Below are 21,487 nucleotides of genomic sequence, written 5' to 3'. Positions count from 1 at the left end.
CGCTTCTTTTCTCCATTGTAGTGAAATACGCCGTGATACGCTTCTTAATATTTTTATGGCATTTATTCCTATAAATCGCCAACACCGAAGGAACTAGCCTGCCGGTGGTAATCCAATCCAGTCTCACGCCGAACACATACGGCTCAGCTCAGAACCAAAATCGATAGACGGTGACAATTGATTCGCGACGAGTGCGTCGGTACCATCTTCAATTTGAAGCTCAAGCCACAGAGATTGTGACGAGCTCGAACACCGAGTAGGTACAAATAATCACAGCAAACACGAAGCACACACTCAACAGGTAATGCAACGTGATGCACATCGTTTATCGGAGACTTCAACTCCGACTCGTTGAGTAACCTCACCGGCTTCAATAAGGTATCACTAAAGTTCGTAGGTAAGACCGGGTTATAAGAGTCATCTCGGGGCAAACGGGGTCACCCCGGGCTACAGGGGCTATTCTTAGTCTCATGGGGGTCAGCACAGAGCTGTGGGTCAATCCAGGTCACAATGGGTCAGTCCAGAACATCTAAAATCTTTCCAGGTCGCATGTCAGTCCAGGTTACATGGGGTCAATCCAGGTCACAATGGGTCATTCCAGGTCGCCAGTTTTTTGTTGCACTTTTCATATTACCACGGAAATATGATATTACGAATGGAACATGAACATTTTTCCTGTAGCGATCGGTCACGGAGGCTTTGGAAGCTGACTGTTTTGGACCTTTTTATAGGATAAAAATAACGACAGGCGGTATTTTCGATGCCACTTTGCAGTTAGTTGGTTTGGGGAGAATTCGGCTCCCCACACGGCGGTCCCAGGTGGGCGGATGGTGGGCGGGCGCGGGGCTGGTCCCGGACGGAACTGGGAAACTTGCCTTCAGACGGACGGACGGACGGACGGACGAACCGATCAAAGTGACCGATCATGTCTGTGTCTCCGTCACCGTGGGGAATCCCGCTGCCGCCCCCGCCTCCCTCCGGCTCTGTGTCTCAGCGGCTACCGACGTCCGGTCACCGTCAGGGCTGCCCGTCCGCCTGCCTTACGGCCGGACCGAGCGGCCGTCACACGACTGCGAGATTCCTGGCTAATTGCCAATTTCCTCTGCTCTGCAGATAAGACCCCACAGCTGGGAGGGTGGTGAATCACGACGCCATTCAGGTGAAGCGTCTTACTCAGTGCAGGTGACACGACCGCGCCGCGTACCGCCTTCCGTTTTTATTTCCCGGGCGAGTCGGAGCGTCTGATGTTTTGCCGGACGCTCGGCCCCCTGTGTTGGCCGGTTTATCACCTGGACAGGTAGCTGTGACACCCGGCGCTGGCGCTCTCCGAGGTGCCACCGCCGCCGAGCCGGTTGACCGTTCGCCGACCTTCGCCGCGCGGCGCGGCGGCTGGAAACCCCGCGTGAGCCGCACCGCGCGCCGCCCGTCCGGCGGCCGGCTCGTCATTCCTGTGACGAGCCCCGCCGCCGCTGCCGCTGCCGCTGCGCGTCCCACAGCCGCCACTACCTGTCCTCGGCATGGTGAGTGTCCGGTGTTGGCCGGCCCGGTACCGGCTCGAGGAGTAGGACGGTCAGCTGCCCTCTGCCCTGACCGGCCGATGCCACTCGCCGGTATCCGCGGGGTTGATGCCATATGTTGTGCAATGTACCTAATTTGTACAGGTTTGACAGCTCAAAGACCGGTTACATGAAGTGGACGTCAATGCGCGCTCAGATAAGGACTGTTTTGATAATTGATAATGTATGCAATCAGTGCCAGGAATAGGCGTCTTCCACAGACCAGGGACTTCCCATTAGGCGAGAAGGGTGCTTTCTCTCAAGCGACTAGGGCAAGCAGGATGATGCATGTCAGCTCTTGTGAAAGATAAATATATAATAAGCCTTGTATGATTTTATGCTGCTTATCTGTTGTCTTAGCGATGCGTTGCCTATTACGCTGTCTGGAACAAAGGTGTTGTGCGCGCTAGCACCAACTTTTTGTCTCGGGGAGGGGTACAATGAGACAGGTCTGGGGTTGCTATCGCCCGTCGGCAGCCGGTGTAGGTGAATGAGGGAAATATGAAGGGGAGTGGCGTGTTAAATCGTCCCGGCCTGACCCTCGTATCTGCCCTCCACCGTCGACAGGGTTGGCACCGTGGTGACTGTTGCCGACCGGCGATGCTGTCGTCACTGCTGCTTCTTTGGTGCGCTGTCGCTCTAGGTCAAGGTAAGACGGAGGGACAGGGTGCCTTGTGCCTAGTGCCTACTGCCTAACATGACGATATTTTGCCTAGAGATGCGCACATTTCCTCCGAGCATGCAGATGCACTGCAAGAGACTCTTGGAGGTTGAAATGTTGTATTTTATGTAAGAATGAACTATGAAATACAATAAGGTCAACGCCTTCTCTCGATCTTCAACATCATGTGTTCTTCCGTGTCCCTTATCCATGTCCGATTCCGATGTCATCCACCTCAGAGCCTGCTTTTAATCCCTTGTAGATAGTTATTTTCTCTCAATGACCGTTTGCTCCTGGACGTGCTCCGGCAGATATCGTGTTCCAGCAGCCGACGGCGTTCGGCAGCCGGCCCGTGTTCAGCGACCCGACGGTGGACGCCGCGCTCCAGCTGCCGCTCGATGTGGGCGGCAGTGGGGCCGAGCTGCTCCGCTTCGGAGGCAGCTTCGACTGCCGCACGCCTGACGGCCAGCTGGGTCGCTGCGGCCCGCTCCTCAGCTGCGACCATATGCGCAAGGCTCTGCTGCCACTGACCACAGCCCGGCTGCGGTTTCTCAAGAAGTCCATCTGCCGTTTTGTGGGCGGTCGGCCGCTGATCTGTTGCCCGGAGAGGCCGCCTCAGCTGACACCGACCACCTCCGCGCCGCTGTTCTTCGAGGTCTCGAGACGGCCGCCAGAACCGACACCATCACCACCCACACCACCGCCGCCATCGCCATCAGCATCCGCAGGCCTCAGCCCTGTATCGAGTACCGAGGTCGCATCGCCTCCTGCAGCACAAGGGACAACAGTGCCAGAGGCGCCGGATGTCGAGATGGCTAAATCCGAAGTGACTGGAGTAGAGACGGCGCCTGTTGCCTCGACTCCTGAGGCGTCTAGTGTCGAGACGACGCCAGAGGTGTCTGTTGTCGAGACGACGACACCCGATGTCGCTAGTGCTGAGACATCAGAGGTGACTGGAGTCGAGACAACGGCAGAAGAAACTAAAGCAGAGATGACAGCGCCAGAGACGACTAGTGTTGAACCGGCACCAGAAGTGCCCAGTGAGGAGACGATACCAGAAGTGACTGTTGTCGAGACGATAACAGAAGCGAGTGAGGCTGTTGTTGAAACAGCGCCAGAGGCGTCTAGTGTGGAGACAACACCAGAGGCGACTGGTGTCGATACGGCGGCGACACCGGAGGCTGTGCCGACCGACGGACCATCAACCATTCCGCCCCCGGGCCTGGACGTCTGTGGCCACAAGCTGGTGGAACGCATCACAGGTGGCCAGGAGTCGCAGCCCAGTGAGTGGCGGATTACTAGACCTGTGGTCTGATGAGCATGCGATTGCGCATTCCCGGGTTATGTAATGTGATGTTTTTGTGCATGGGATTATGGGGGGGGGGGGGATAATTTTTGTTTCGAAGCAGGTTGTGACTTCACATGATTTACCTGCAATGTGGTCCCCGGTGCTTTCAAGCCCTTGATATGGGATAAGTCTGCACTCTGCTGCGCGGCCATGTTTTGGTGTCGGCTCAGGGATGATGACTGAAGTGTGTCCTGCTGTTTCAGACTCGTGGCCGTGGCTGGCGGCGCTCGGCTACCAGCTGGAGCGGAGGAAGATCGACTTTCTGTGCGGCGGTGTGCTCATCACCGAGTGGCACATCCTCACCGCCGCCCACTGCGTCAAGGAGCAGCTGTAAGTCATACACCGCAGGCGAGACACAAGGCTCACTGTAACGACTTAGGACGGTGGGGTCCTCTTTAACTGGGCATTCCCAAACACAAACAGCTGCATTACCCCGACTGGCCGTCCCATTTCCAGTGAAACACGAAACAAGTGAGGTGTTTTCGAACAAACAAAAATAAAGACCAATTGCAAGTTTCCACATTCAAACGTCAGCCCTCAGGAGTCCGCATATGGTTGAAACTGGTTATCCCCAAAATTCCCGTATCGTGGCAGTCACGTTACTTTCACTACTATACCGTGGATTTACGTATCAAGTAGCTTCCATTTGTACTCTATAACCTTTTTAACGTCTTCAACGGGCATTGGCTTGTTCGGTAGCTCAGTTGGTGGAACATGCGACTCTCGGTGGCAAATCTCGGCTTTGAGTCGTTTCTGTATCCGATATGACTCGCGTCAGCGCCGGTTTGTGGTTGGTTGTAAGGGGCAGAGCTGCTGCCGGCTGAAGTCCGTGGGTGGGACGGGCCGTGCCGGCTATGCGGTCACGCTAAGCCCTAGCTCCCGACTACCCGGAATTTCCCGATCGGACAGAAGGGGTCAAGGCCTGAGCAGCAAGCTCGAATTGGAGGTAGCTCTGGCTTTTGTTTTCTTCGACCTGTCGACTGAAAGCTTTAGCAATATCACTACATTCGTTCACTTACACCAATGATGCCCGTTATATACTCGTGGCTCGTATGACATAAAGAACTCACCGTGCTCGTTGACCCATCAGGAAGGTGATTCGTCTGGGCGACCATGACCTCTTCAACGACACGGAGGTGGACACGGTCACGGAGCACGGCATCGCCGAGATGATGCCTCACGAGGAGTACAACAACCGCACCCTGTTCAACGACATCGCCATCGTCAAACTGCGCACCAAGGTCGACATCACTGGTGAGCGAATAAAGCTCGTAAGATGTTTCAGCTAGATGAGCGAGCTCTACAAAAATGCGGTGGATGTTCTTCTCCTTTGTATCCCTTAGCCAACCGGTAAATGTTTTATTCAACTGACCAGTGTGTTCAAATCATTTTGATATTTCACGCACGATACTGACGAATACTGTTTTTGCAGGAACCGTTCATCCGATTTGTCTTCCGCTTTTACCGGAGATGCGAAATCTCGAGTTGGTCAGACAGATTACCTTCATTGCTGGATGGGGCACCACATCATTCAGTAAGTTAATAGTTTCTGTTGTCGGTGTCGGCTTGAATATCATTATCGTATAATAAGTGTGAACTTGCGAACGGAAGGTGTAACGTCTTACCGTACTCCCCAAACGCATTGACTACACCGCTAATTAGTGCGGTAGTAAATGCATCCCCACTCGATAAACCCACAGCGTCGGCCGGAGTCAATAAAGTCGTCTCGTATTACAGAGGGTGAGGCGAGCCCCGTGCTGCGGGAGGCGCGGGTGCGCGTCCACCGTCAGCAGCTCTGCAAACAGCGCTACCGGGCGCTGCGCCACCGGCTGGCCGACTCGCAGATCTGCGCATCGGCACGAGAGGGCGGAGAGAACCAGGATACGTGCCAGGTGAGCGCCGTATAACGTTTGCGTGACGTAAGGGGATTTAAAATCAAGGGGTTGGTAAGGTTGACAACGCCTTACATCCAAGTGCGATTGCACAATGCACAGCACATGCCACTATCCAGCAGCGATGCGACATCTATCGCCGAAACCTAACCAAGTGACCTCCGACTCCGACGTCTACGATTCCCCGCTGGTGGCGCTGGCGTGGCTGCATACGGTTGTCCGTAATCCATTGAACTCAATGGATCTGGAAAACTGTTCGGCTGAAAATCAAAAAGGCATCTTGGACTACCTAACCGTAGAAGGCCGGAAAAGTTCGTCTTTGTCAAGAATGTAGACTTGAAGTGTAAAAAGTGATAAAAGTTTCCCAATAAGTCTACCACTGTAGCCGTCAAAGTATGAGCCGTACAATCGAGCACACTAACCAGACATCGTCACCGTTCCATGCTTCTATCCTCAGGATACTGAAATCCTTCTCCTCCACGCCGCAACCCCCTTCCGGGCTGGACAGGCAACTTTATCTCATGCGGGCTGCTCCCTTGGAGCGGCACCGCTGCTCCCGAGGAAGCGCACCCTGTAGCCGGGTGCAGTGAGTGCCTTGGGGCTGGGTGGCCTGTCCTCTGGACGGGCTCAGCCCCGGCGACTCACTAGGGTGCCTGCCCAGACCAATGTCTCCCCCTATATCCTATCATCCTCCCGGCTCTGAAATGGGCTATTTGGACCGAAAGGGCCTAACCTAACAAAAACAAAAAACAAAACAGACATCGAGCATCAACCACTCTGGTTACTTGAGAGGCAGCTGACAGGGTGACCGTTCCGTGCGACAGGGTGACAGCGGCGGCCCGATGATGATGCCCGGCGTCCTCACGCCCAACTGGTACGTCATGGGCGTTGTGTCGTTCGGGTTCCGCTGCGGCGAGCCGCGCTTCCCGGGCGTCTACACACGCGTCACAGACTACCTGGACTGGATCGTGGACCACCTGAGGTAGGGGGCGATTTCCGACCGTCTCTCAGACTCCACCGACTTCATATAGTCCCCGAACGCCGAGACGCCACCGTCTTCAGACAGTTACCGATCGCAGAGACACAAGTGGAGTTGCTCTGGCCTCCGCCAAAAAAAATCAGAGCATCTACAGAAGATGGGTACTGGCTCAATGATCAAAGCCAAAAGACAGCTAAAGACAACGCGGCAGCTAAGTGTCATAACATTCGCTCTCAGTGTTTCACGAAATGTCTTCCGCAGGGGATGTAATGTGAAGATGTTTTCCGTATGTGTGTGAAATGTGAAGTCCATAGACGGTGCAGTCAATTGCGCAGGAAAACCCGTGAATATAACTGTTTGAGGTTTTTGACGAAGTATGCGAGGGCATTTATTTTAATACCTATTTATTGATCATTGTAACTGTTATCAACTATACGATCTGCAACCGATGGAAAGAACGTTCGAATTGTGGTACCAGCGTCTTGATTCACCTAGTGTCAAGCTCGGGCCGTCGCTTCGCCTTTGGTCCTCGAATAGCGAAACCGTGGAAGAGCCTCCGGCATAGAAAATGAAGCAGCGCAAAAGTAGGTTAGCAATAACGATCGCGAGTGCCAACGCTATGAACGTTTGTATGAACGTGGCAGCCCCACATTAGAGCCAATAAAGTCATTATTTTTGTATATTTTCATTTGACGGCGACTGTTTTCGAGATAGGTAGTACTGCAGGAAAAATGGACACGGAGAACGGGAGAAAATAAAAATGTTCATAGTAAACCAGTCCAATACAAAAGCAAATGATGCATCAGCATGTGTCAGCTAGTATGAAGGACCGACTGCGCAGATCACGACCTTCTTCGCACTAACATCGGGGATTACAAACCCTGACATTTGTGAATCACTCTTCTCGTGCGAACTGAGCGCTGCCCATTTCCCGGCAGCGGAGCAGCAGCTCTGGTCAGTGTGTGACAGGAGCGGCGGCCGGGCCGGGCTCTGGGCCGCCCGGACCGTCTGTAATGTGTATGCTCTCAGACGGTAATTCCGGCTGGTGGGCGCCGCTCGCGCTGCGGCGTGACGTCAGCCGCGACGCGCTGTGTTTATTGCCGGGACGGCCGGCGCGGCTGTCCTGCGGCTGACCGACGCCAGTGGCCGACCCACAGCGAGCAGACAGACGGACTCGGTAGCCGGCACCGCCGACGGCAGTGATACGGAGCCTCTGAACGGCGGCAGCGTCCGCGTGGTGCTAGCCGTGACTTCTGCAGCGGCAGCAGACTCTTCTTTCAGCAGAGTCTGTCTTTGGAAACCTCTGATCGTGAAGCGCGGCGCTGAAGAAGTACGAACTCATCTACCAAGGACCCGTCAAACGCCCGGCACAAGGTAGGTTGACAGTGGATGGCAGTGGCAGTAGGCTGGCCCGTCTTTTGTAGAAAGCACATCGAGCTATATGGGGGCCGGTTGATCGGACATGGTAACGTTTGAATGTTTTATCTCAGCAGCCGTAGGCCTGATTGTCTGGAGGTCTACCTACAGTCAAGTAGCCCCTTCTCAGGTCAGCCTTCTGTCGACTGATGTATCTGGATGACGAGCAGGGTGTCAAAATTATTTCGCTTACAATATGAATAACTTCGCAATGAGTGCGTTTGAAGGAATCCCGCGCAACTTCGCTTGGATCTCAGTCCGCACGGGCGCAGAGTGCAAGCACTGCTCATTGTAGCGCCAGTTCGTAGGTCTCCTACAAGCCAAAAGGCGTCTAGCTAATGATTTAGCCCGGCCCATAAACTGGCCGAAGTGGCAACCCGTTCGGCTGGGTAAGATGATTATGTATCCGAGTTTTTATTCTTGATTCATCACTAAATGGAAATGTCTGCAATTGACGTCAAGGTTTTCACACGCGACACCGTGGTTGTTAGTGTGCATATAAACAAACCGTTCGGCTAGCCGCGTATAACCGAAGCGACTTGTTTATCCTTCAAATGTCACTGAACCGATATGGGAAGAAATTTTTGTATCGTGCCGTTCAACGACGGAACCAAGTCAAGCATCCTGCAGCTGCCCACCTAGAGAAATCTGCACCTTGGGGAGAGGGACGGGGAGCAAGCTATTTCGGCCTGAAAAGGCCGTTGCAGAGCTATGGAATGATGCTTGATAGGGTGTCGACATTGGACTGAGCGGACCACCGACGGTGCGCCGCACCGGCAGAGACCGCTGCGGCGCGGTGGGACGGGAATATCCCGATGGGACAGCCCGCCCTGCCGCTCACAAGGTCATACCGGAGAGGATGTCGTTCAATAAGGACTTGTCAATGTCGGATGTCCTCACCAACGGTTCTCTGGAAGGGGTTCTCTGGAAGAAGCTAGTCGGGAAAGGGAAGTGTGAGGGGATGCCGATGGGTTTGTTCTGAGGAAGGGAAGGACGGATGACCTGTGTTTGTGCTAGTCTGTGCTGTCGGTGCCCTGACCTGACCCCCTCGGTCGCTCTGTGACCTCAGATGCAGCTGCTGTGCGCGGCAGTGCTCGCGCTGCTCGTCTTCAGTCCGTCAGTCACGTGTCAAGGTCAGTATGTTTGCCTTCCGTAGAGGTAGGCATTAGTGCTTTGTACTTAGGCTCTGCTGCATGAAGTGTCTGCTCATCAGAGTCCAAAGAGGGCAAAGGGCGGGCAAAACGAAAGAGGAACTATTCGGTTTCAATCTCCGTGTTCAAGACGCGTGCTGATGATTCTGATCACTTAGCGGGGCCGGCGGTAGATGGGCGTCCAGAAACGTGTGACGGCATGGTGTCGCATGCGCTATAGCATCTCAAAAGTGTCGCCTATGTCTATAGTTTCATCTAATAGCTCTCTGCGGGGATACGCTGCACCAGGAGCTGCACGGAATCTGGTATATGTTCGTAAACAACAGACAGAAGCTGAACGACAGTAACCACCTTCCCAAACGCCAGCATTCCACCGTCTGGCTATGAGACTTGCAATACGCATATACTGTTAGTTCAAATAAATCAAGCAAGAAGATCAAAGATGTCCTATGATTTAGACGGCAACGGCCACCGACACACTTTTATCTTGAGTTAACCACACCCGTTTGTGTTTCAGGCTTCTATTTCCCTGATGAGGAGGTAACACCTGCGTCGCCACGGCCGTCGCCCACCAGCATTGTGGAGAAGGAGCCGGCGGGCGTGCCGCTGTCGTCGGAGGGCGCTCCGCCGGAGCCCGGCGCTGTGAACGAGTCGTCGCCGACAGACGGAGTGGCCGTGGGCCCGCGCCGTATCAGCGGCGTGAGGCAGCGGCCGCGCATCACCGTCCTGCCGCCGGTGACGCCGGAGCGGCAGCAGCACCACGTCATCGCGCCATCAGAGAAAGACGAGGACGACATCATGGGCGGCTTCTACTTCCCCGAGGACGAGATTGAGGACGGCGAGCAGTACGGCGAGGACGAGCTGGAGCTCACCGGCCGCAGCTCCGACAACTTCCGGTGCCTGTTCCCGCCGCGGAAACTCGCCGGCACCTGTGTCATAATGAACCACTGCCCGCCGCTGAAACGGCTGACCAGCCGACTCACACGCAGAGTGCTGTACCTACTCAACTCCATCAAATGCAGGAATGTCAACTCGAACATACCGATGTATTGCTGTCCGAATAACCTCATACGGAGACCAGTCCGACCTGCTGTTGTAGAAGAAAGTACGACGGTTTCCAGCACCACTACTACCACAACCACGACAACTACAACAGAGCGTACTACACCGAGTACTTCACCATCGACCGTCCCACCCCCGCCACCCACCATCCCACCGTCACCGTCGACCGCCCCACCCCCACCGTCAACCGCCCCACCCCCACCGTCCACCGCCCCACCCACACCGTCCACCGCACCGGCCGCCAAACCCTTCGCTGCCAAACCCACCCCAGTCGCCACGGCGCCCACCCCCACGACACCCGACACCACCCCTGCGCCCGTCGCGACGGAACCCCCCACCGAGCCATCGACGGAGCCCGCCCCTACCCAGTCCAGCAGCAAACGTCCGTCGAGGACCAAGAAGGACTTCACCTCGGAGGGCGATCCCGACTCTGACTACTCCGACTCGGACTCGGACGCAGAGGAGGTCGGCCAGGAGGCGGAGACGACCGCGTCCACTGACGCTGCGGTGGACGGTGGTACGTCCCCGGCCGGTGACACGGACATTGTGCCGACCACCGAGGAGCCAGCGCAGGCGACCGGCTACATCCTGCCGCGGCCGCCCCGCTGCGGCTACCGCAACGTCACCGGCGTCCGCATTGTCGGCGGCGTGGAGTCGGAAGTCGGTGAGTAGTTTACCATAAGCTCAACGGTATTTAATGTGGCGAGATTCTCATGACATGACATGACATTTGTCTGCTGGCCGTCTGAAGTGCCATCTTAATACTTCATGCACATACAATTCAGATAGTTTCCATAGAATTAATGTAAGTTCATACTCAACGTTATTTTTAAACTTCGATAGTATTCTTAATTTCTTGTAGTATTGAGCAAAATGGTGTGGCAGTGGGCAGTGGCCTTTGGCCACTATTCGTGAGACAAAAAAGCTGTGCTGAGCTCAACGTCCTTGGGAAACGGTGTCACACATCCGACTGAGAGTGACCGCGATGATTACAGCCGAGTGGCCGTGGATGGCCGCCCTGGGCTACGACTCGCATGACGGCGACATCAACTTCCACTGCGGCGGCGCGCTCATCACCAACAAGCACGTGCTGACGGCGGCCCACTGCGTCCAGGGCAAGGAGGACAGCCTGTGAGTACGGGCTGCATGCCAGGCCGGCGGCCCGACCACCGACGGACGTTCCAAGGCTGGACAGACCGTTGAATTGCCTCTCCATTCAGGGCCCACTTGCATAACTGATTACTGATTACTGATGAATGATTAGGTACGGATGTATGGACTGAAGAGGGCGCGATCTTCGGTGTCGGTAGTATCCAGTCGCCCGACCCGAAGGAAAGTGAGGCAAACGTAAATGACAACGTTTTTGTTCATGCTTTCGCCGAAAGTGCACCACAATTGACAATTAGACGATCACCGGCCAGGCATTACACTACCACATTAGCTTTGTGTTTCCTGTATTTGGATCACCACTTGTCTATGTATCCAATGAGTCATGACTGTCTGACGATGTCTGCCGCAGAAACTGGGCCCGTATCGGCGACCACGATCTGACCAACGACACAGACGTCGACACGGCCATCAACTACGGCATCAAGGAGCACCGGATCCACGAGGAGTACAACAACCGCACGTTCGCCAACGACATCGCCATCCTGGTGCTGCGAGAGCCAGTGGAGTTCAACTGTAAGTTTACCTGCAGCCGGTGGAGTTCAAGTGTGCGTGTAGAGTTGAATTGAGTTTATATCCAAGAGAGTTTATAGCCGTTAGAGTTGTTCTGTGAGTTTGGAGCAGATCGAGGTATCAGTTCAACTGCGAGTTTAGAGTCGGTGGAGTTGTTTAACTATGACTAGAACCGGTAGATATTTCAGCTGAACTGTGGTTTTATTATTATAACTGGTAGAGTTTGACTCGGTTTTGGGCCTAAAGTTAAATTGAGTTTACCGGGTTAAATCCAACTGAGTTTACTGCCGGGGAGTTCAACTGTGAGTTCGCTTGATGGCTCTTTGGTATCGATGAAGATTCTCAAACCAAACCTGTATCGTTACAGATGCAAGGCATACAGTTTGTCTGCCGTTTGAAGACGAAGTCAGGACCATGGTGTTTGACGCTAAGAAGCCCTTCATTGCCGGATGGGGCGCTACCAGCTACAGTAAGTACCCGCTTCAGTGAACGCTGCTAATTATCTTCAGTTAAAGTTCATATTTAAATCCCTCAATTATTCTAATGACATTATACTCATAAGTCATAGCTGAATAAATCAGCTTTCAAAAAGATACGCTCAACGTTCAAACATATATCATGTGTCTTTGGTAAAACGATGGAACAATAAAAAAGTCACACAATCAAAGCGGGCTCTATGGGATACCCGATGACACGCACAAGCTGTTTAGCACAGACACCGACGCGATATTTCAATATATTACCATTAATTGTGTACGCCTTTTCTTCAGGGGGCTCCGCTAGCGCCAAACTGCTGCACACCCAGGTGCGTGTTATGAGGAAAAAGGCCTGCTCACGGCGCTACACGCGCTTCAGGCAGATCACCATTACCGACAAGGTGCTCTGCGCCAGGAGCCCCGGGAAAGACTCGTGCCAGGTAAGATAAACACTGGGTCCGTCCGCATGCCGCCTTCTTGTGCGCTGCTTACAATTCTTTGCTTCTCTCCTACACTGATATTCTGTTTTCATTCTGCTCTTCAGTTTCTTTTGAATCACTAGACACTACCACTCATATGCCGTTAGTGCTTTGGTTTTGCACCAAATATTTCGCCCCATGGAACCTCGAAGTTGCTTTTGTTATGGGATGCATCATTTGAATCACTTTGTTTGCACGCATTCTGTTCGACAGGGCGACAGCGGCGGTCCGATGATGTTCCCGTCGCCGTCGGGACCGTACTTCTACACGATCGGTGTGGTGTCGTTCGGGTACAAATGTGCCGACGCCAGAGTGCCCGGAGTGTACACAAGAGTCAGCGAATACCTCGACTGGATCACCAGCCATCTGCACGACACCGACTGAAGAGCGCCGCGGCTCGGCTTCCCCAAGATTCGGTCTCCGCTCGAAACTCGCCGTGTTGCTTCAACCCTCGCCACAAGTGTGAGGTTGCCTTCGTCGAGAAAGGTCTGTTTTGGACGCTGATTTGTGATTTCGAGTGTGATTTGTGTCGTGATCGGCGATGTGCCTTGAGATGTGTTCACTTAAAGCGACACGATGGGTTAGGCTTCGTTCGTCCGTGCCTAACATGTGGTATGTCGTGTTCATGTCAGAGACTTTGCAAATTTTGTTATGGGATGCATCATCCGGGGAAAAACTGAATATGAACTATGATATTGTTTCGTGGAGCGGAAATACACGAAAAGAAAAGCCGAAACACTGGTCACCCGCAATGTAAGTACTACTTCCCCTCACCAGTTGCTGTGATGTCCAGCGTTGAGGTTCCCCGGTTAGCTATAAGCTACTATGTGCTGACATCGTAATTCATGCTCTGATGACATGAAGGGGCATAAAACACGACGCATTCGCTTTAAACGTCTTATATTGTGTCTCTGAGGTCATGTGATTAGAGGATGCTCCTGCCCATACCTAACGGTGTAATACTCGAGTGCAAAGGCACAACCGCCCAGACAGCAGTTTTTGAGCGACATACATCTGAGCTGCCGCCTACCTCAATCAGAATGAGGTAGGGCATAAAAAAATCAGCGTGGTACCTATTTGTCTTTGGAATTAATTTGTAACGTAATCGTGTACAAGTTGTCACTATTGTTTCATTAGGCCTCGCTTTCATCTTCAATATCTCAGCGTAATAACAATTGCTCTTTGGCTTGGTATCTTGTTCCAGTAGAAAAACCTATACCCAGTTGTTACAATAAGCACCATGAACGAAGTAACGTCATTATCAAAACGATGACTGTGGCGCCCCGGGAGAAGAGGCCCGGGATAGACTAGAGCGCGGCTTCAGAGTTCGTCTACTAAGGGATCGATAGAATTACAGTAGAGTCGCGAATGACATGACTATTCATATCGACAGATTAAGACTAGAAGAGTGAGCGGTTCTAGCACCTTCGATGATTCACTTGCAACCACTGTAAACAGCGGTAATAGAGATTGTACAGATCATACGGGACATAGTGGCCAATGCCAGCCACGTGATCCCCAACGTGTGTTACATCAGGATGGCATTCGAAGGCCACCCGAACAGCAGCACATTCAAACGAGTGCAGAAAACTGTGTCCACTGGCACCATACCGGTCTGGGCGTGAGGCACGGGACAGCGATCCGCAGGTCAGAGGCGAGGCGGGCCGGCCGGCCGGCTCACAGGATGGGCTCGTAGCCGTTCCAGCTGACCTTAGCAGCCGGCCAGCGGGTGCGCAGGCAGTGCTCCAGCGGGGGCACCAGCTCACCGGGCCGCACTGCCGGCAGCTCGGCCGACGGGTCACCGCCGTACTCTGGAAAACATCAGCGGGTCAGTAACAGCAAAACAGCCGCCACCACGGGTGATACTGCCACGTCATTTCGTAATGTAGAACATTTATGATTATGTCGACAGCAATCATGTAAAAACGGGGGTGTATTCCGCCATGATGCGACGTAAGAGCAGAGTAAAGGGTAAAAAAGAAAGCATTTTAGAGCTGATTGTTGTCGAAAATCGCTTTCGACGCATAAGGTGCTTCGAGCGATTTAGTATCCTTTTTGGGAAATAGGGTTGAAACGCCAAATGCAGCGTGTTTATTCGGCAGCCCACTGACCTACGGTGAGCCGAATCTCGTCGTCCTGCCTGGCCAGCATGTCGTAGTAGAACAGGTCGAACCGGCCGGCCTCGGGCGGCTGCTGACACAGCCGTCGGTCGCCGGAGAAAAGGCACGTAAAGTGGGACTCGCTGAGTATCACCCAGATCGGCAGCTGCGGCGACTTCAGGTGGGAGCCCACCTGCCGTCAAAGGCGGAACAGGTCAGGTAAATGGTGAATGTACTTGGATACTGGATATCACATTCACCTTCAAAGGCACCAAAATTCAACTACAAAGACTGAACGAAGCGACATACAAAACTGAGACTAAATCAAATGTCCATGTCTATTGAAAATCAATGTTACAAGGACACAGAAGCGAAAATGAAGCGTGGCGGTTCGTGAGGGATTATGCAAAATGTCCAGTCGTTGCGTGAGAATCTTACAGCACCTACTTAACATTGCAGTGATGTCACGGTCACATGGGTTACCACTTACCGCGCTAACACACAATCCTTGATAAACATTGCATACCACACGCTCACACCGCGACCCGCACCTCGCAGGACTTGTAGTGCTCGAAGAGCGAGAGGAGGCCGATCTCGCTGCGCTGGTCGACGCCGCGCAGGACGGTGACGTCGGCACCCTCGCCGAGCCGGACGGTGCCGTCGAACACGTTGGACGAGGCGGTGCCGGTGAGCAGCAGGTTCACCAGCTCCTGGGTGCAGTAGCCGTGCCGACCGATCACCGTATTGGTGGCCACGTCCATGTCCCGTTTAACGCTGCGGCATCAGTCACGGCCGGATAAGTCATACTCGGCCTCGGTTACAGAGCATGGTTCAGTCACGGTCAATCTCTGCCACAGCTCAGGCTATATTATTAGTATTATTATTGTTTATTCAGCATCGCCATGCGGCATACAGATACATATCTCCCCCCCCACAAACACACACACAGTTAATTAGCAATCAGGAGGTCAGTAGTCTTAACAATATATCACGGCCAACAGTTACAGTTAGGCCCAGTTACATTCAGTCTAAATCACAGCTGGCTCAATCAGTATCGGCCACACGCAACGGCGGCTCAGCCTCATACAAGCTCGATTACAGGAGGCGGCATCCGACGTTCATATTCCTTCCTATCGAACTTAGAAATATCGATATCCCAAGTTCACGTTATCGAACTCTGCGAATACGATAAACGGTGAGCCGTCGCCCGTGAGACCGTCTCACCTGTCGATGCCGCGTGAGAGCAGACCGTCTCACCTGTCGATGCCGCGTGAGAGCAGACCGTCTCACCTGTCGATGCCGCGTGAGAGCACGGCTGAGTAGGTGAGCAGCACACAGCCGGCGTCGGCGGCGAACTGGCGCCGCTGGTCGCGCACGTAGGCCAGCAGCGGCGCCACGGCCGATACTCGGTGCAGCTGCAGCGTCTCCGTGATACCGTCCGCCCGGTACCGGCCGCCGCCCGGGAACTGACTCCGACCCGACGACCTGACGGCCGGCACCGTCACCGTCAGCGGACGCGGCACGGTGGGCGATTTGCCGTTGCTTATTCTCATCTCGCTTCTGTAGAACTCAGACGGCTGTATTTTTATTGTTTCTTATTGACATTGACAGTGAGCTAATAAAGTGCGATCACCTGTCGACGTTTAATGTATGAATTTACTTTTAAGACGTGATAAAAGATACCCACGATGTGGAAGTTCCTCAGTAAACGAGCCATGATCTCTCAACTCACAGTGCAACAGTGGCCTCGCCGTGTCCGCACTTCCACAGGATCTCTGTGATGGCGGCGGTCAGGGCGGCGCCCTGCTCGTCGCTGGAGGGCCGGTGGGCGTCCGAGGCTGGCGGTACGGAGCACAGCTGGGAGCCGAACAGCAGCACCTTCATCACGTACGCCTGCAGCACGGCCAGCACGCCGCACGGACCGCCCTGCCGGTGCACGAGGAGCATAGATGCACATTGCACTTAGTGAATACGTTCCATTGTAGCGACACTGGAGCGATCATATCGAGATAACGCCAAAACACGGTGCGAAACTGCCGGTGGTCCAGGAATGTCTCTGACCTTTGCATTGTATGATTCATGCGCGTACTTATTTCAACTTAACAAATCATTAATTGACATGACCCTTTTCCAAGCGCTTGAAACTATGCATAAAACATCAACTATCCGCCTTTCCATAGACTTACCTTATATTGGACAATTCCGTATGTGATGTTTTCTGTCTTGTTGAATGACAAGTTCTGCTTTGTCCATTCCGGGCTGAAGCTCATTGCCGTGGAACCCAGCATGAGCTCTTTCAGCTTGCACCCCTCCTGCTCTGTGATGGGTGTTCCCTTCACTGGTGACCGAGCCGCTACCGACCCCTTGCCGCCCATTGTCGCGAAGTCGGACACGAGTTCCCCCATCGTATCGTCGTCAACAATTTCCAGGTCGCCGAACATGTGGCGCTGATCGTTCTGTGGTGCCGGAGGGGCCGACTCCGACTGCTGCTCCCCACCGAACGTCAGCGAGGAGCGTCTCACCGTCCACGTGTCAAACCCTAAGGCACTTTGGGTGACCGGCTGGGCAGAAGCCGCCGGACGCACCGCGCGGGTCTCGGTGCGCGCAAACAGCTCGTGTGAGGGGACCGGGGGCGGGCCCTGCATCGCACTGCCGCGCCTCGGTGGCGCTGGCTGACGCGGCCCCCACGTATCGCTGGTGGACTGTACACCTCCCGTGATGCGCAGCTCGCGCGATTGTCGGATGCGTGCTCCGCGGCTCGCTGCCTCCTCTATCAGCCCCGAGGAGCGAGTACCGAGCGACGGATCATCCGTGGCTCCAGTCCCCATCATCTCAGTCCGCATACTGGCCATAGTGGCTCTGATGCGCTGTCGCTCACGCTCTTCCTGGGAGAGTTTGAGCACTTCGCGATTGGCCCCATCTTCGACCGCGCCGTGACGACCGGAGTCAGCCGGCTGTTTGTCGAAAGGATTGCGCGCCGCGACCTGTGGCCCAACAGCATGACCACGGATCATCATGGCACTTGGTGGGCCATGAGGTCGCGTCGGACGCAGCTTTCGGTCACCAGTCGCGCGACGCATCCCGTCAGTGGCAGCGGTGTCTTGGTGGCTGGTGCTGGTCGGAGAACGGTGCCATGAATCTGTCAGAGAGGGTACCGCTGGCGCTACCTGACGGGAGCCGAATGTAAACGTCTCGCTGAGTGCATGGCGAGCGTCGTCCAGAGCGTGTCCCGTCGCCTCTTTGCGAGTGAAGCGGTGCTCAGCGACGCGCACGATGTCCCAGTTGTCGTAAGAACTGGAAGCCAGTCCGAGCGGAGACTTCGCGAAAGAAGAGTCCGAAGTACTCGGCGCTGACGGTGGCTGCGATGGTGCTTCCTGTTGAGAAGAACCTCGACTGAGTCCGTAACGGCACGTAAGCGGGCGTACTGCGCCACTACCAACTGGAAGAAAGAAAAAAAGATTGTCATTCATTCGCTGAAGCCTATTTTTGGCATACATCTGATGACGTATCTCTCAAAGACTGCAGGTTGCTATCACCTAGCAAATGATGCATTATTTGGCGCCGATATACCGAGACACAAATGCACGGACAGCGTGACCGTAGCCAACACTGACCCCGGCAAATTACCTATTTACATCTGCCTTGGGTTGAACGTTTCATCGGAAGTCATTCCCGTTAAAAATTTACATAGCTCGAATGTGTCGTTCAAATGAAACTACTGTGATTTTGCTATATACTTTTTGCCAAAACAGATTTCGCATAAATAGCGTTGTAGGTACGTTCGTCTGCAATGCGTCAATTTGCAGAGCAATTTATTCCAATATGACATCCATAGGTGTTATTGCGTGCAATTATTCAAAAGGCACCCTTGGTCATGTTACTGGGTGGTTACTGGTCTACAATCTATGCCGCCGATCTCATGTTTCTTGGCGCCTATTTCGGACAAAAGTCATGCTAAATTCTCTTGAACGCAGTTTATTGAACGTTCATCGAATACTGAACCGAAAAATTACACCCCTCAACAGAGATCATGCCTCTGAGCGGATACACGAACTAAACATAAATCTACTAACAGTTTTCGATAGCAACTTATTACAAAGTCACGTTGGAACGATGTGAACATTTAATATGTGTCAATCTCAACAGTGCGAATCGACTAATAAGCCGAACCTGGCCTTTTTGGGTCTGGTCAAGACCTTGACCTTAGGTCATATATATTTAGCCGCCCTGTTAAGTTGACTCACAGCTGGCGTCGAAGCGCAGTGACAATCCGCTGAGCGAGTCGCTCTTCTTGCGCTGGCGGTACGAGTCGACGGCGGGCTGGAGCTGGAGCTGAGAGCGGCTATCGGCGCTCATGGCACCGCCGGCGCCGCTCCGTCCACCCAGCGCCGCCGCATCGCCGCCGACAGGACACTGGGACGGGTCGGCAGGGGGGACACCAGTCGCCACCAGTTTCGCTTTGTCCAATCACTGCCCCCCGGCACCTGGACACTGCCCTGGTACTGTCCGGCGCACTGGACTCCCCAATGCTCCCCGTTCACCGCAGAACCTCTGTCACATCGGGCCGCCGCCGCACTGCCTCTGACAGGGCTAACATAGTTCACTACATTGCCATGACTACCGGAGCTCTCTGTCCACCGCACTGCCTCGGTAGACCTCCCGAACCGCCACTGTTAGTGGTGCCGGTGGAATCCGGCTGAAGCGACACTGCACGGTTCGTCGGAAGGTCATCTCAGGCTCAAAAGAAACGGTATATACCATTCGAAAGCTGACGGTGAGCTGAATCCAAAAATGTATTTTTTATCAAAATCGATCGATGGCCTTTTTTGAAAATTGTGTTTTTGTAAAAACTTAATAATCTTTTATTCAACGGGCTGTCCCGGACATTCTTGAAAACATAAACATGTATTTTTGAGTTCCAGTGAAAGCTGAACGCCAAAAGAACAATATTTAGCGAAGCAATATTTCCAAACATTAATATGCGTCTCCCACAGCCGACAATAAGGCGCAATCACACATCTCAGTGTCACGATGGACCAAAGTCAGCCACACAGAAGCGTGAAATGACCCTTATCGACTCGCAGACCCGGCGCTCTCGGCCCGCCTGACCGGCCACGGAAAGAACGTTCGGCTCTCGTTCTACTAAACAAATGTAATATTTGCCACTTTAACTGTCCACATCGCTATTAAAGTTACTCAGGATACCTGTGAAGAAAATTCATTGTTCTGCTTGATTTACAACATGCTTTAATTTACATTTTTCTTATACATGTTTTGTTCCATCCAGCTGCGATCAGTGTCCGCGCAGGGGAAGTGAGCGGGGTTTCACTGTCAGAGGCTGTACTGGTGACAGCTGCTCGGCCGTGCGACCGGTCAAAGGTTACCCTGCCCCGCCGGGCGCCACCCCCACTCCACCCGAGCTGAGGCCGGTGCAGCCTCTGACATTTCAGCGCGGCCCATTTTCCTTATATGGGCATGATACCAAGCTCAATTGAGCAAAGTAGACATGAACAGATGCAAATTAATGCATGATGTGAAGATGACAGAACAATGAATTTTCTTCACAGGTATCCTGAATAGCTTTAATAGCGATGTGGACAGTTAAACTGACAACTTTGACATTTGTTTAGTAGAACGAGAGCCGAGCGTTCTTTCCGTGGCCGGTCAGGCGGGCCGAGAGCGCCGGGTCTGCGAGTCGATAAGGGTCATTTCACGCTTCTGTGTGGCTGACTTTGGTCCATCGTGACACTGAGCTGTGTGATTGCGCCTTATTTTCGGCTGCGGGCTGTGGGAGACGCATATTAATGTTTGGAAATATTGCTTCATTAAATATTGTTCTTTTGGCGTTCAGTTTTCACTGGAACTCAAAAATACATGTTTATGTTTTCAAGAATGTCCGGGACAGCCCGTTGAACAAAAGATTATTAAGTTTTTACAAAAACGCAATTTTCAAAAAAGGCCATCGATCGATTTTGATAAAAAATACATTTTTGGATTCAGCTCACCGTAAGCTTTCGAATGGTATATATCGTTTCTTTTGAGCCTGAGATGACCTTCCGACGAACCGTGACTGGACCGAACTGGCACCGACACTGGGACCGTACAAACGCCGACACTGGACCGTACTAGCGCTGACACTGGACCGAACTAGCACCGACACTGGACCGAACTGGCGCCGACACTGGACCGTACTAACGCCGACACTGGACTCGGCGCCAGGTGTTGGTATCGAGCGGCCGCCCTGGAAACGCCGACCCCTCCCCTCCCGCCCCGCCGCTCGACTGATCGATTGCAGTCCGATCTACGCCCCGCCCCGCCCCGGCCGGCCGCCGGTCGGACGGTCACGCTAGACATGGGACTCCATCAGACTAATCCTTTGGGTGCCAGGCTCCGCTTAGAGGTGACCGCCCGGGCTAATCGCAAATCAAAGAAAAAACTTCAGTTGTCTGGTCAGGTCACCGAGTCATGACATCATAAGTCGGATGCATTTAGGGCCTTGGATCACGTTCACGTTCGGCTGAATCCGGCGGATCTTGTAATCTGGGAGAAGTTTCTTGCCTTTTGTCATTTCCGCATTGCAAACGAGACAATGGATGTTTATTGATATCTAGCAGCTTTGTAAGGTCATGATTCGAGGTTAAAATCCCGCAATATAATGCTGATAGAAGCTATGGAGGCTATTAAATGG

General features: G+C 53.5%; 2 protein-coding genes across 6 annotated transcripts in view; one reads left to right on the top strand and one right to left on the bottom strand.

Annotated features, from left to right (window-relative positions):
* The first annotated feature begins 1,383 nt into the window (after window positions 1–1,383).
* Window positions 1,384–13,438, top strand: LOC122392463. Its single transcript, XM_043387332.1, has 16 exons — window positions 1,384–1,520; window positions 2,124–2,205; window positions 2,529–3,500; window positions 3,769–3,895; window positions 4,656–4,819; window positions 4,998–5,099; window positions 5,303–5,457; window positions 6,282–6,439; window positions 7,375–7,390; window positions 8,922–8,985; window positions 9,521–10,729; window positions 11,061–11,196; window positions 11,585–11,748; window positions 12,113–12,214; window positions 12,516–12,661; window positions 12,914–13,438. Exons 1-16 carry the CDS (start codon window positions 1,518–1,520, stop codon window positions 13,082–13,084), a joined length of 3,771 nt encoding a protein of 1,256 aa, XP_043243267.1. The 5' UTR covers window positions 1,384–1,517; the 3' UTR covers window positions 13,085–13,438.
* A 441-nt stretch (window positions 13,439–13,879) lies between these two features.
* Window positions 13,880–21,487, bottom strand: part of LOC122392445 (probable ubiquitin carboxyl-terminal hydrolase MINDY-4) — a 48,406-nt gene continuing 40,798 nt past the window's right edge. Inside the window, exons 1-8 of one of the 5 annotated variants that reach the window (XM_043387276.1) lie at window positions 20,958–20,979; window positions 19,044–19,506; window positions 16,986–18,238; window positions 16,532–16,725; window positions 16,090–16,284; window positions 15,351–15,573; window positions 14,812–14,992; window positions 13,880–14,511 (exon numbers count right to left, since the gene is read on the bottom strand). In XM_043387276.1, coding sequence (XP_043243211.1) covers window positions 14,378–14,511; window positions 14,812–14,992; window positions 15,351–15,573; window positions 16,090–16,284; window positions 16,532–16,725; window positions 16,986–18,238; window positions 19,044–19,155 — 2,292 coding nt within the window. In that variant the 5' untranslated portion in view covers window positions 19,156–19,506; window positions 20,958–20,979 and the 3' untranslated portion in view covers window positions 13,880–14,377. Of the gene's footprint in view, window positions 14,512–14,811; window positions 14,993–15,350; window positions 15,574–16,089; window positions 16,285–16,531; window positions 16,726–16,985; window positions 18,239–18,413; window positions 18,602–19,043; window positions 19,507–20,957; window positions 20,980–21,487 lie in introns of those variants that run through there. The other 4 variants (XM_043387281.1, XM_043387278.1, XM_043387280.1 and 1 more) reach the window with 4 other exon arrangements.

This window comes from Amphibalanus amphitrite, unplaced genomic scaffold (assembly GCF_019059575.1).
Source record: "Amphibalanus amphitrite isolate SeventyFive unplaced genomic scaffold, NRLGWU_Aamphi_draft 000487F_arrow, whole genome shotgun sequence".
Classification (NCBI taxonomy): domain Eukaryota; kingdom Metazoa; phylum Arthropoda; class Thecostraca; order Balanomorpha; family Balanidae; genus Amphibalanus; species Amphibalanus amphitrite.
Note: the sequence above shows the minus strand (reverse complement) of the source record. Positions and strands in the feature narration are given on the sequence as shown.